General features: G+C 57.7%; 2 protein-coding genes across 2 annotated transcripts; one reads left to right on the forward strand and one right to left on the reverse strand.

Annotated features, from left to right (window-relative positions):
• The first annotated feature begins 65 nt into the window (after positions 1-65).
• On the forward strand, positions 66-3,361 carry CISD3 (CDGSH iron sulfur domain 3). Its single transcript, XM_037033365.1, has 4 exons — positions 66-558; positions 883-918; positions 1,468-1,587; positions 2,953-3,361. Exons 1-4 carry the CDS (start codon positions 520-522, stop codon positions 3,130-3,132), a joined length of 375 nt encoding a protein of 124 aa, XP_036889260.1. The 5' UTR covers positions 66-519; the 3' UTR covers positions 3,133-3,361.
• Positions 3,362-3,534: 173 nt separating this feature from the next.
• Positions 3,535-8,693, reverse strand: PCGF2 (polycomb group ring finger 2). Its single transcript, XM_037033364.1, has 9 exons — positions 8,528-8,693; positions 7,938-8,034; positions 7,621-7,676; positions 7,484-7,534; positions 7,138-7,246; positions 6,968-7,022; positions 6,784-6,879; positions 5,712-5,792; positions 3,535-5,190 (listed from the first exon to the last, which is right to left on the reverse strand). The coding sequence occupies exons 1-9, from the start codon at positions 8,637-8,639 to the stop codon at positions 4,813-4,815; spliced, it is 1,035 nt and encodes a 344-aa protein (XP_036889259.1). The 5' UTR covers positions 8,640-8,693; the 3' UTR covers positions 3,535-4,812.
• Positions 8,694-13,957: the final 5,264 nt, after the last annotated feature.

Consider the following 13,957-nt stretch of genomic DNA (forward strand, 5'->3'; position numbering starts at 1 on the left):
ACACTCGGATACCTGCGCCCCACCCACGAGGATGTGATGTGAGGTGTGGGCGGGGCTGGCGGGAATCTGTTACAAAAATTGTAAAACAGGCTCCCTAGGTGATAAGATGTCCCCGTCCTGCGCTCCCAGCAACATTGTCTGAGACTCAGCCGGAGAAAACGGCTCCCCGAGGAGGGTCCCGGCTCTCCAGGGGGCTGGAGGGTGCGGCCTGGGAGGGAACGAAAGGCAACGGACGCTGTGCAGATCGTTCCGCAGACTCGCGGGTACCGAGGGGGGCGTCCGGGGAGCCCAGCCCGCACCCACCAGGAGGCCCGAGGAGGCTGGGGTGCTTGTAGTTGGCTTGGTTTCCGGCCGTTGAGGTCGGACTGGACTTTGTAGGCCTGCGGCCCCACCCGCACAAAACCTCGCTACGTCTTCCGGGCTGAAGCGGGGTGGGCCGGCCGGGAGGCGGAGGAAAGCGGGAAGGTGACCCGGCCGCGGGGCGGAGCCGGCGCGGAGCGGCGACCGGGGGCAGCCAGCATGGGCGGCGTGGGCTCGCGCCTGCGTCCGGTGGCCTGGGTGAGCATCCCCCTCCCGCTGCGGGGCCCCCCGCCCCCCTCTCCTCGTCCGCCCCGCCTGCCTCTCGGCGGAGCGTCCCCCTCCAGTCCCCGCGGCGCCCTGGGCTTCGCAGCCTTCTCTGAGCGCCTGCTGCATGCCAGCACCTCCCCAGCGATTTTCCTTCCTGTCCTGCGACCCCATTTTCTTACCTCCTCATTTGTCCTACACCCCTCAGCAGTCATCTCTTCCCTGCCAGATGACTTCTCCCTGGAAGTCCTCCGCTTTCCACTGACTTTATTTTTTTGTTTCCATACCACTGTCTGGTGATAACTGTGTGCCTCGCAGAAGCTGAACCAAAGCCGCGACATCTCCGCTTGGCTGGTAAGTACCTCCAGTTTCCCCTCTTCTCTGCCCAAGTTCCCCAGGCCCAGAGTCCAAAGGTAAACAGTTCCAGTCCCGGGGACGGGAACCAGAAAGGGTCAGCCCTGCTTCTGGAACTTAAGCCTGCGAACACTTACCACCTCCCCATGGCTCAGGGGAGGTAGGCTGGACCAGAGTGCACAGGGTGGGAAGCCAGACTCCGAGGTTGAGAAGCAGCGGTGCCTGCTAAATGAAGCCTCAGGTGCAGCGGGCCTGCTTAGGCTGGCAGGGTCCAGCCCGCTCCTCCCCAGCACGTGGGTGGAGCCAGGGCTTGCAGAGACCGCACCTGGGCCCCAAAACCAGAATGCTTGAGTGGCCTTGAAGTCCTTCCCTGTCTGGAGCTCAGGGTACTTACAGTGTCCTGGGGGGAATGTTGGGTGGCATCAGACCAGCTCCTGCAGAGGAAGCCTGCCACAAGCCAGGGCCAGAGGGAAACCAAACAAGGCCATAGGCAGGAAAATGCTCCCAGGACCTGGGCTGATCCCAAGCCCTTTGTCTTCCCTGCCACAGGCCAAATGGTTCCCCAACATCCCAGCCAAGCCTGTGGTGGCCCAGAAAACACCCATCAAGGTGGAACTAGTGGCCGGGAAAACCTACAGGTGGTGTGTGTGTGGCCTCAGCAAGAAGCAGGTGAGACCCCACCCCACCCCTCCCACTGGCATGGGATGAGCCTGGTTGGGAAAGCAGGGTGTCTTCTGGGAGCTCCCTCTCAAGAGAAAATACTCTCAGCCTAGCGCCACCCAGAGCTTGAGCTCTGTTCTCTGTGATGAGCCGAGAGGGGCAGAAACTCAGTCATCCCACCAGGTGGGTGGAGCCCAGGGCTCTGGACTTGACCTCTGGTGCTCCCTTCTCAGAGGCTCCTTCCAGGTTCCCACTCAAAGCACCGAGACCCTTGCCTGTCTCTCCCTCTCTCCTTGCTCCTTCCAAGAAGCATGTGGGTCAAAGGATCCCAGCCCTGGGACCCCACCCAACACTGGCGAGACTCTGCCAAGCTCTGCTGCCACCAAGCACCCCTTCCCAGTGCCTTCCCCTGAAAACCCTCCCCTTTCCATTTATGTGGCTTTCCTGGTTGCCTGCCACAACCTGTTGTCTTCTCAGCCTGGCTGCCGGCTCCTGCCTCGATTCATTCGTTGTCCCTTCTGCCCCAAGAGCCTTTTGTCCAGCAGGAAACTAGCCACATCTCTAGCCTCCAGGGCCTCAGCTAAGCTCAGAACTGTTTGTGGTGTCAGCCTTACTGCTTTGCCACTGATTTGACTTCGAGCAGCTCCTCCCCCTGGGAGTGGAGCAGTAAGGAATGCCAGTGGGGGTGCGGCTGTGTCTCCCTGTCTCACGCCCTCTGGGACTGGTGCTGACTTTTTTCCCCATATGCCCCTCACCTCTCCTCTTAGCCCACCCTGACCCCAAGATCAAAAGGCCCTCCGAATAGCACATCACAGCACCTCTGTGGGCCTCAGTTTCCATTGCCCAGTCTCTGCTTGCACACCTCCCAGGGTGGATGGGGAGTGGGTGCAGGCACCAGATGGCCAGTTCACTATTGGACAGCTCCTTCCTCCATCACCATCCACTCCCTGTAATGTGCCCAGCTTCCCGGAGCTGAAAAATTGAGTCTTAGAGCCCGGTGATGCATGCAGGCTCTCTCCAACCCTATTTTTTATCCAAGCACATGGGGGAAAGAAGTGAATTTCACGAGCCAACGGAGACTTGGCCATTGAAAAAACAACAAACCTATCAGGATAAATGGGGCTGGTAACTAAGGCCCAGGTTTTACCTTGGAAATTCTGTGTCCTGGGGACTGAGGCTGCAATGACCCAAACCCCCAGTATGCAAAGGGCATGGCAAATGGTTATTATTTCCGTGGGACAGCTGGCCTCTCTGCCCTCGCGTTATGGATGGGAGGCAGACTAGTGTCACTTAAGAGTCTGGCTCCTAACCACTGCACCTGCCCAGCCCTGTCAGGTGAGGCCGGGGCTCTAACTTTTCTCTTTCCCTCACCAGCCCTTCTGTGATGGCTCCCACTTATTCCAACTCACTGGCCTCTTCCCACTCAAGTTCAAAGCCCAGGAGACCCGAACAATGGCCCTATGTACCTGCAAGGCCACTCAGAAGCCCCCGTACTGTGATGGCACCCACAGGAGTGATTGGGTGCAGAAGGCAGAAGTGGGGTCCCCGCTCTGAGCAGGTGGCCGCTGCTCAGCCCCAGGCCTCTGACAGGTGTCCCCTTTGTGGGGAAGATGAGTGCTAAGCCCAAGAAGGCATCATCCATGGACCCAAGTGCCCACAGCTGGCTTGTGAAGGACTTGCAGTCCATAACCTGAGGTCTCTCATTTGGAGCTGCCGGGAACAGGTCCCTGCTTTAACACCTGCTGCTGGAGAAGGCATTAAACAGGCTTGCCCATCTGGAGTAGTAATCTTGTGGTCCCTGGTATGAAGACACCTGACAGGGTGGAAGCAGCTCAGGTTTATTCTATATGGGGTCCCCCAAGGCAAGCTGACCCCAGAGACAAGAGGCATGAGGAGGTGGCCAGGGGACTTGCTCATCCTTCCCCTGTCCCCTCTGCCCCAAAGAACCAGAGGCTCTAGAGAGTATGCAGCATTTATTACACAGCCAGGAGACACAAATGTCCCAGGGTAGGAGGAGGGTACAGTCATAGCACCTCAGACACAGGACAAGGCGCAAACACAGACGAACCCATTGTGGGGGCCCAACCCCAAACACCTAGGTTGTGACAGTCTTGCATCCTCACCTCCTCCCCGCTCTGACCTGTACACATTGGAGAGAACAGGTGGGCAGGGATCTGATGAGCCTGCCCCTTGGGAAGGAGTTGAGGGCAGGGTCTACACGTGTCTGCTTGTGCTTTCGGATGCCCCTGAGGCTGTGTCCTGACTGGGCCTCTGCTGGAGGTGGGGAGGGGACTAGAGGGCTGTTTGCCTTTGGCAATGCCTGGGGTCTGTGCTTGTCGGAGGTTAATCCCACTCCACCTCTCCACACCAGGTCCCCAAGTGAGACTTCATCACCAGGTTTGCTGTGAGGGTTCCTGGGTGGAGGGCAGGGACTCGGGTGGGGGTCGGGGTGAAGCAGTTCACAACGCCAAAGCCACGATGGAATTTCAAGGGCTGTGACCTCCCACAGCCTGAACCTTCTCTTCCACAAGAAAAACGATGCGAAGGCCACATACATGGGGGCGGGGAGGTGCAGAGAAGGCAGAACTATCTATTCTTTGCACAAAGTTTCCACTGCAGGAGGAGGTATAAGAGAGATACCATCTCTACCTCCCACTTGCTCCTCACAACCAGGGAATAAACTGCATGTGTAAAAGGCACTGTCTTAGCAGGTCGAGGGACACTGAACCTGGCAGGGGGGCTGGGGGGGGGTGTCAGGGCAGGACAGCAGCCAAGACGGAGAAAGAGGGTGGGCCCCATACACAGCCCAAGTTGTGCCTAAAGCTTTGGGGGCTGGTGGGCCCCCCATACCTCCATCTTCCTCGGGAGGAGGATGGGGCAGACCTTTACTGACCTTCAGGTGGCCCCTCTAGTCCATCCAGGCACCCCCCCAAAAGAGAGTAAATTAGACAAGAATACCCCTAAAAATGAACATCCATCCCCCACATCCCCCACATATAACATACACATAAAGTTTGTTTCCTGTGACATTTAAATTAATCTGGTTGGTCCATAGAAAATAAGTATGTATATTTGGTTTTTCCTATGTACATATATATATATATAGATTTATTTATAAAACCCACCCCCCACCCCTAAGGTGGGAGGAGCTGGGGAAAATAGAAGAGGTGGAAAAAGGAGCACAGAAAAAGTGGAGGGTTGGAGAGGCGTGGCTGGAAAAGGAGATCCTTTTCCTCAAGTTAAGGGGGGCACGGGAGCTCCATTGACAGTCATCTTGCGCCCCCTGCTGGTAGAGGATGTTGTCTGCAGGCAGTTCGAGGCACCCCCATTGGTAGCTGTAGTGACCCCACTGGCTGCCGAAGGGGGAGTGGGGGAGGTAGGGTGGGTGGCCGGGGGCCCGTGGGAGCTGGGAGAGCCATGGGAGGGGGTGGCTGGGCTGGGCAGGGAGGAGGAGGTGGCCGGCAGGGTGGCAGGGCTGGGAGCCTTGTCGCTGACTGACTCACACTCTGAGGCCCCACTGGTATTGGTGCCCTCGGAGGGGGTGGGCGCTGTAGGCAAGGTGAGCCTCTTGCAGGCGGGCTGGACCCGGTACTTGAGGGGAAGAGGACCGTTCTGCCGAGAGAGTGGGGTGAGGGGGGGAGAGGCAGGGGAGGGGGCGGTGTCAGGTGAGAGGCTAACCAGGCAGCCATCCCCCTTCACCCCATAGTGCCCAAAGAGGAAGGAAGGCAAGGCTCCAGCCTCAGAAACCGGGCAGAGCAGGAGGGCCTAGGCAAAGGGAGAGACTGAGCTACAGAGCCAGCAAGGCAAGGCATCCGGAAGAAAGACTCGCACACAAGACCCAGAGAAAACACGTGAGACCCAAGCCTGCAGAGGGAGGGAGCCCAGGGGGCAGACAGCAACATTTACTCTGCCAGTCACCAGACCCTCTTCTCTGACCCCAAACGGGAACATGTCATCTGCCCAAGGACCCTCTTCTGAGTGTGGGAGCCCACCAGTGAAACATGACCTCTCTGGACATGACCAGTTCATGTGACAAGATATGAACTGTCTGTGATTAGAGCAGGGTGGCCCCCATGATCACGGAGCACAGGCGTATGCCAGACCTGCAGGGGTCCCGCCCCAGCCCCACTCACCCGCCGCCAGGGGTAGATGTAGGCAATATCCATGAGGGTGTAGTACTCCTTCAGGGGCTCGTCCTCATACAGAACCTCCACCTGAAGGAGGAGAAGGGGAGAACACCGTGACCCTGGTGAGGCGTAAGGCCCTGGCCACCTGGCCAAGAGTTTCCAAGCTAGGAGTCTTGCGTTGCGGGGACGCAGAGTGGACTTGCAGGCACTCCCCGGTTATTCTGGGGTTTCACGGTAGATATGACTTCCCTATCAGAGTTGCCACAGCAGAACTCCTGACTACCAGGAGGAAAGGGATCCAGAGAAGAGACCTACATCACTAACAACCCCTCACCCCCAGCTACCCGCAAAACTGCCTGGGTCCCCCTTGTATCCCTGGCAGCTCTCCCAGAGGAGCTAATGGGCAAAGAAACGGCCCAGGTGAGCACTGCTCTCACCCAGGCTGCACTGTGGAACCCCCCAGGGAGCTTAAAAAAAAATCCAGATGCTGGGATTTCACTCGCAGAGATTCTGATTTAACCGGTAAGATACGAGTTGTTCTAAAGCTCTCATGATGCTGGCCTGCAGCGAAGTCTGGGACCCACTGCCCTAGACCCTTGAAACTTGAAAGTGTGCTCCGTAGGCCAGCAACACCGGCAGCACCTGGGAGCTCATTGGAAGTGCAGAACCTATGGCACCAGGACTTGCATTTCAATGAGATCTCTAAGGGGTCACAGACACATTCAAGTTTCAGAAGTGGTGCCCTAGAATTCTGTTGGAATTTGACTGGTCTTCCTTCAGACAGCTGGCCCCAGATTAGACCCTGTGTTTTTGCACACATACTTCTGCCAAAGTTTGAGTGTGCAAGCGTGCATGCACACATACACCACCTTGTTCCTCTGTACCATTCTGCACACAAATTTCAGCAGATGCAGACTGCCCCACCCTATTCTTGGTTTCAATTATCCTTCTACTTGGGCTCAATTACGCAACCGGGTAGGCTCTTGGTGACACCCAGCCAGCCCTGAACAATGGTTGAGATGCACAGAGGCACACCCACCGACAGACACTCACTCTTTCAAAGTGCCCAGGGACTCACCTTGTACTTGCTAGGCACATCCATCTTGTTGCGGAGAAACTTGGCGAGATGCATGACAGTCATGGCTGCTGGACAGCGCAGGAAACGCACCCCTGTCTGCCGGAGGAGAGGCACCCAAGGGTTGTAGCCCACCCCAGGCCCTCCCCCAGCCCACATCCCACTCGGGATGGGCCCTAGCACTCACCTTCTCCTTGTCCCCATCCCCATGCTCCAGGGGGCCCTTTTTCTCTTCTCGGTCCCTGGGGGAGGAGACGGAATGAAACTAGGGAGACCCTAGTTCAGACAGGGTTTCCTAGTATCCATTCCCCAAAGGGCCAGGGTGGGAGAAGCAGGCCCAGCGCAGGACAGACTTGCCTGACAGCTTCGTAGAACTCAATAGAGAGGCTGACAATCTCATCGTCACTCAGAGCCCCCTTTTCCTGCTCCAAGACCTCTCCACGGTCCTCGTTGGAGCCATTGGGGACTGCAAAAGGAGAGAACTCTGAGGGGCTGGCCTAGGGTTAGGGAAAGGAGCCCCACCAAGGACCCAGGGTCTCACTCAGCGGGGTGAGCCCAGCCATTCTCTGGGCCGGGGACGAGGATCGTGGTAGTGCGTGGAGCATGGCCAGCCCTGGGCATCTAGACCTCATGTGTGGGGATGTGTGGGGCAGCACCACACACTCAATATGGCCCGGGCCTGGGAGCACACACATGAACTTACCTTCTGTCAGGGGGTACGCTGCATAGAAATCCCGCCGCCGTTTCATCTCGTCTGGAAGAGGGAAGGAAGCGGGGTGAGGAGGCAACAGGCTGGGAGATGGGGAGTGGTGGGTAGGCACAGGAAGGATGTACGGATACCTTTAAAAAGCCCAGGGACCAATTTGTAGACGATGTCTTGGAGGGTTTTGTCAGATCTGGAAAAAACGTATAGGGCCCTATCAATCTCCCAGGGACCCCACTTCTTGCCTCCCTTTCTTAGATTCAGGCCCGGCACTGGGGTCCCTGGAGACCTGGTCTTAGTTCTCCGGTGCTTCTCAGAGGAATACAACCTGGAGGGAAGGAAGAGGCCCAGTGCTCCTCCCCCACTTGCCCCCTGGCTACAGGAAGGCAGACTGAGGGACAGAGGGAGCTGACCCAGAGGACGGCAGGGGCCGGAGGGGCAGTGCCGGGCCCACCTGATGCTCAGCAGCGGTCGGGTTTTATGGACCTGCACGTCGCACATGGGGCAGTACTTGTTGGTTTCCAGGTAGCGCACGATGCAGGTTTTGCAGACTTGGGGGTCCGAGAAGGGGGCGGGGTGCGGGGTGGAGAGAGAGAGGACAGAGAGAGAGTCAGAGCGTCCCCGTAGCAAGGCCCAGCCCCCACGCCCTCTGTCAAGGTTCAGGTATTCCTTCTCCACCTTGTCCTCGTCATTCAGGCCTGTTCAGAGGGCCAGTGCGATCGTGTTTTGGACGGAGGGCAACCGCCTCCCATCCAGCCTTGGGAGGGGACAGATCTTTTGTGTGTGCGTGCGCGCATGCGCGTTAGGCCAGTTATATGTCACCTATGTGGTGAGCCCCAAGCCCCGTGGAGTGTAAAACAGCAGCTCCCTGTTTGTTGCACATCCCCTTTCCCTGCACACCCGTGGTTCACACCAGGGGCAACCTGCATCTTCAGGGGCCAAAATGTCCAGTTTTCCCTCCCAGGCAGCCTCTCTGTGACCTAGGGACCCCTTCCAGACACAGAGCCCATGCTCTGCCTTCCCTGAGAAGCCCACTCAACTCACAGGAATGCAAGCACTCCACGATGGTGGTGGCATCGATGAAGTACCCCCCGCAGAGGGCGCACATGAGGTGAGGGTTCAGCTCTGTGATTTTGATCCGTGTGGTTCGATGCATGATGCCGGGGAAGAGGGGTGGGGGCCGGGGAGCGCCACCCTGGGAAATAAAAGTGGAATCAGAAACCCAGGGCTCCAACATCCTCTTTGCACCCGAGGCCCTTCCTCTTTGCCTGGGATTGGGTGCACTTGAGTCCAGTTCTTTCTGGGTGGCGGGGGCTCTGGAGAGTCATGCAATCTTGAGCAACAAGGTCAGGCTCCACCTCAGGAACAGCAGGAAAGACCGAGGTTAGACCACAGGAAGTACTGCCTACTCTCCAGAGGATGTGGGGGGCAGGAAAATGGAAAAGAACAGACTTTTTTAAAAATCTCCCTAATCCGAATTCATATTCACTCAAATGAGTGGTAGGAGCTCTGAGAAAACTCCGATAAGTAAGCCAGTGACCTGAACCTCAAGAAAATAAAACAAGGGAAAGAATTGTCCCTGCTCCCTCACCGGCTCTATACAAGTCCAAGGCCCCTGACTCGGTATTTCCTACTCCATTCCCACCCTCCTTCCATCCCGTCCACTCCTCCTCCAGGAAACACAGGCTGCTTCTAGTTTGAAGGGCACCGCATCACTTGGCTTCGGGCTCTGCATCCAGCTCCGGCCCCAGAAGAGCAACCTGGAAACCCACTATAAGCAGAGCACGCAGGTTCCAGGCCTGGTGCTCAGGCAGGAAATCCTGAGCAACACGCAGCTCCACCTGCGTCCACAAGCGCCTGAGTCCAGGCCCCACCCCGCCCCTCCCCGCACACGCAGGAATCTCCCCGCCGCCACCCACCGTCTCACACCTGGCGACACCTCCTCTGCAACCTGTCCACAGACTCTCCGGCCACAGACCACAGACTAGATGGCTGCCAGCGCTGGGCAGAAAGTTCCCTGTCCCCAGTTCCTCCGAGCACCCAGCCAGGCTCTGGCAGGGTCTGGGGAGGTCAGGCAAAGCCCAGGCCTGGAATGACTGATGTTCTTACTTCTCAGTATAAAAATCAAAGCTGCACAGAGAAGGGATGGCCCCTCCCTTCTTCCTCTTTCCCAGAGTAAAAGCCCAAGGGGTGGGGCTTGGGAGGGTGGCCAAGCCCCAACGGCTCCTTTACAACCTACACCCTTCCCTCCTTTCCAGAAACATTTCTAAAGCCACCACATTGGGCTTTCTAGGACCAGAAATTCACAGCCGGGATCAGCAGTTTCTATAGAGACCCCAGTATGAGTTTGGCCAGGACCCAAAGAGCCAACAGAGGCTGGCCAGCGGCCGAAAGAGAGGGAGAGACAAAGGCCACACTCGGGAGAAACACCAACTTGCGGGCAGGGCAGAGAGAGGAACAAGCAAGACGCAGTGGCTGAGACCTGCAGACCTGGCCAGAGGAAAGGGGCTTCCGCCCCATAGAGGGTGACTTCCTTCTGGTTTCCGGGCACAGGTTCCCCCTTCACAATTTTGTAGCAGGCTTGCTGGCGACTACACTGTTTGATCATTTCCATAGTAACTTTGTCCCTGGCAAGATGCCCAAATATTATTACATCCAGAAGAAAGAACAAACTCCAAGTGTCCATCCCACAGAGTGTGTGTAATGTCCGTCAGATGTGTACGTGCCGCCTGGGCTCTGTGTGACTGCTTGTCCCGTGTGTGTGTGTCTGTGTCCAGATGAATCTGTGTGCGCCCACGGCCAGCAGCACGACACTCTGGGGTCTGATGATGCGGGGGTCCAAGTTGCTACTGACCAATGTTATACTCCCTCCCCCCTTTCTTTGCCTCTCACATACTCTCTCTCACACACACAAACATGTAGCGCTTCACACTGCCATACCCACCTCACTCACATACTTGTGTTTTCAAACAAACACCTGCTCTTAGCAGTTGCCATCTAGTTCCTGTCTGGCAGACTGGCCTCAGTGCACAGGAGCTCCCAGGCACATGGGCCATGACCCTCGCCCTCTCACTTGCTCAAGTGTTGGTGAGCTCCTTTCTAGATGCATGGATGAAAGAACTGAAAGAATTGAAGGAATAAAGTGTTCCTCCCTCTCCCCTTTAAGAAATGTGACACTCCCTGCTCCCCCCCACCCAACCCCATCCCCAGAGCCTCAGACTGTTACCTCTGGGGCTGGGGAGAAGCCCTGATTGGTTCCTCACCTGATTGCCATGGTTACCGGCAGAGCCCTGCCAGCAGGTGCCAAGAACCATAAACAAGAGTTTTGTCCCCCCACCTCAGCACCCCTCACCAGGAAGCTGTGGGCCCTCCAGCTGACACCCAAGTCCTCCACAGCTGCACCTGGCTGGTATTTGAGAAAAGCAGAGAGAAAGGGGCTGATAGGTGGCTGGACCGCCAGCATCACTTTAGGGAAGAGGCTGAGAGAGGGCAACAGCCTGAGGGAGACAGGGAGAGAGACCAATCCAAGAAGCAGGAAAGACAAACCAGGGGCAGCTGGGAACTGGCCTCTGGAGTTGCGGAGTGGCCAGCAGGTCAGTGCCAGCCACATCCACACAGTGAGCCTGAGCACCATCCCCCAGCTGGGGACTAAGTCCTTTCAGGGTCTTCTGTCCCCAAGCCACTGTCTCTACAAGGGCAGGATAGTTGGGCAGGACCTTGCTTCTGGCCCTTGGGGCCGCTGGTCTCAGCCATAGTGGCAGAAAGGGAGATTGATCAGCACCCAGTTCCAACTCCTTGCCATTCAAGCCCAGCATCCGTCTGTTCTCATCCTCAGAGTCCCCCGGTCCCTTCATTTTGACCAAGCTCTTTCTGGAAGCGCCTCCAAGACTCAGACCTCTCTCACGGTCCGTTTTTTTCAGCTTTGCTGCGGAAACATCCAGTCCCTAGTGACCCAGAGGTTCCTCTGCTCCGCCGGATGCCCAGCTACAGGAGTGGGAAGCTCCCTCAACAGAAAAACTCCAGGTCTCGGGAACAGTCACTCAAGGTCACATCCAGACATCTAGAATTGCAGAGGTAGAAGGGATCTTAGAAGCATCTTGTCTGAACATTGCATTTTGCAGACGAAGAAGCACACGAAGAAGTGACTTGTCTCGGGTCACACAGCGACGACGCACGGCAGCCCCAGGACTCAGAACCACCTGACTCTGCACTCAGTGCTCTTTACACTAGGGCACCGAGGCCCGGCTCCCCGCCCGTTTCAAATTCAGTAAGCCCAGCCCGATTCCATCCAGGCAGGCGGAAAGTAGGGGGACTTCAGGTTCCTTAGAAGAGCACTCAGTGAGCCTCCTGGGGGAGTCAAGGTCTGCCCCAAACTTGACCATCAGCACATGTTCTCACCATGAAGTGCGGAGAGGGAGTGGAGGCCTCACCCCATGGTACAGACAGGGAAGCTGAGGCCACACAGAAGCACCGTGAGCCAGTGTGCTGTCAAGACTCGGACCGTAGGCCCCAAGAGTCCATCTTCTCCCAGCTGTGTGGGTGCAACTGTGCAAGCCCCATGGGTTTGGGTGGTGCCAGGGGTGTCCACCTGGGAGCAGGTCAGCCTCTCAGTCTGGGCTCACTCTACCCTCCTGTCCTGTCCCACTCCTCAGCTTCCTAAGACCAAACAAGACAACCCAAAATATACACACATAGTTACAACTGCCAGATACACACACACAGCCAGACACACCCCCTCCATCTCTCCCACTCCCAGCACACCAGGCCAGACAGACACCACACACATGCGCACACACACACACATACACACACACAGCCGGATACTTGGCCAGACGCTCATGGATCCACTGGGCCGGACACACTGCATCACATAGACAGCCAGACCGGAGCAGGGTCCACATTAACCAGGTGCAGGGCCACCCTCACCCGCCCCATCCAGAAGCACAGTCTGACACCCCCGGCTAAAACCAGAGCTGCAAATACACACTAACCTTCTGTGCACCCTTGGCCCACCCAGTGTAAATTATAACGTAAGTCTTCTGGCAACCAAGACGGTGCGGCTCCCAGCCTCCACTTCGGGATGAGACCAGAGGGGCAGGGTGGGCATCTGACCTGAACAAAGATGTGACCTCTTCTAGTTCAGGCTCTCTCCATCCACCAAGGTCGGCGAGAGCAGCAGAGAGCCCCCTCCTGTACCAGTGCCCCGCTCAACTTGAACCCCACCCAGCTCCAGTGTCTGGATCCTGAGTCCCAGCTCTGTCTCCTGCCTCATTCCAAAGACAGCGCTAAGACCGCATCCCCCAACTCCATAAGAGGGAACCCCTGGGAAAACCTCGCCACCAAAAAACTGCAACAGAGTTGGCTTTATGCTTCTTTTCCAAGTCCCAACACCTTGGAACAGAGTGGAAGAAGGAGGAAGAAGAGAAATTAGAGTTTCAGGAACAGATACAAACTGCAAGAGGCCCAGAGAAGGAGGCATCAGAACGGAGGGGGAGACAACCAAGGAAGCCACCTATCCCTAGCTACAGCCCTGGCGAGACTGAGGCAGGACGGGGTGGGGGGTGAATTCCGAGAGACAAAGACCAGGGGCAAGCGCGGGGTAAGACTTCCACAATATTTACAGGCAAATGCGCCACCCCAGGCCTCCTCCAGCCATGCGGAGCAATTCTGGGCTGATGGGGGCCGTGGAGGAGGGGGTGAGGCAGAGGCATGCCTGGGCCCAACGCGGAGACCGGAGGGCAGGAGTGTCTACTTGCCGAGGGGCCCCATGGGGCCCCACCTGCCCACAGCTAACAGCAGCAGGGCCGGGGCAGGGAGAGGACAGCCTGGCTCCCCAGTGCGAGAGGGGGCCAGTCGGTCCGACCCCTCCTACCTCCGCCAGGCATGGGAAATACCGCCATAAATCTCCCCAGCATCTCCATTCTACCCCTTCCGCCCCGGCTGCCCCCGGAGCCTGGGTCAGAGGATCAGGGACCCCAGTTACCGGGTGGCCGCTCCTATCTTCCCTAGAGCCAAACTTTCGGCGGGGCCCTAGGAGGGTGTTCCGGAGAAAGAGGCTCTGCTTAGGTGGTTGGGGAGGAGGCGGGGCGCCCAGTCGGGTGGGGGGGGAGGGGGGAAGGGACCAGCAGGGGGGGGGGAGGTGCCCGGGACGACCGGGACCGGGCAGGAAAGAGCGCCCTCCCCTGGCCCCGAAGCAATAAAAAAAGCGTGTCCCTTTCCTCCCGGCCTTGCATGTCCACGACGCTGGGGTATCCACAAGAAACACAGAGAAGGACCCCTCCCCGGACCGAGGGGAATAGTGGGGTAAAGCCAGGGCTGCTCTGAGGACTAGGGAAGCAGAGATCCGCCCAGCATGGAGCCCCAAAGCCTTTGTGGCTGCCTCGGACCCTCCCCCTCGCTACCTCGGGAGCAGGTCGAGGAGGGGGCTGAGGCACAAAGAGGTGGTGGTCGAGGGAGACGCCACATCGTTAAAGG

This window comes from Sturnira hondurensis, unplaced genomic scaffold (assembly GCF_014824575.4).
Source record: "Sturnira hondurensis isolate 20B ecotype Veracruz unplaced genomic scaffold, ASM1482457v3 Scaffold0021632, whole genome shotgun sequence".
Taxonomy (NCBI): domain Eukaryota; kingdom Metazoa; phylum Chordata; class Mammalia; order Chiroptera; family Phyllostomidae; genus Sturnira; species Sturnira hondurensis.

Coding starts and splice junctions, on each gene's coding strand:
- PCGF2 (XM_037033364.1), bottom strand. CDS start 8,639: ATGCATCGAACCACACGGATCAAAATCACAGAGCTGAACCCTCACCTC. Junction 7,535..7,620: donor GGTCCCTGGGCTTTTTAAAG/GTATCCGTACAT, acceptor TCCCTCTTCCAG/ACGAGATGAAACGGCGGCGG. Junction 5,191..5,711: donor ACATCTACCCCTGGCGGCGG/GTGAGTGGGGCT, acceptor CTCTCTCGGCAG/AACGGTCCTCTTCCCCTCAA.
- CISD3 (XM_037033365.1), top strand. CDS start 520: ATGGGCGGCGTGGGCTCGCGCCTGCGTCCGGTGGCCTGG. Junction 919..1,467: donor GCGACATCTCCGCTTGGCTG/GTAAGTACCTCC, acceptor TCCCTGCCACAG/GCCAAATGGTTCCCCAACAT. Junction 1,588..2,952: donor GTGGCCTCAGCAAGAAGCAG/GTGAGACCCCAC, acceptor TTCCCTCACCAG/CCCTTCTGTGATGGCTCCCA.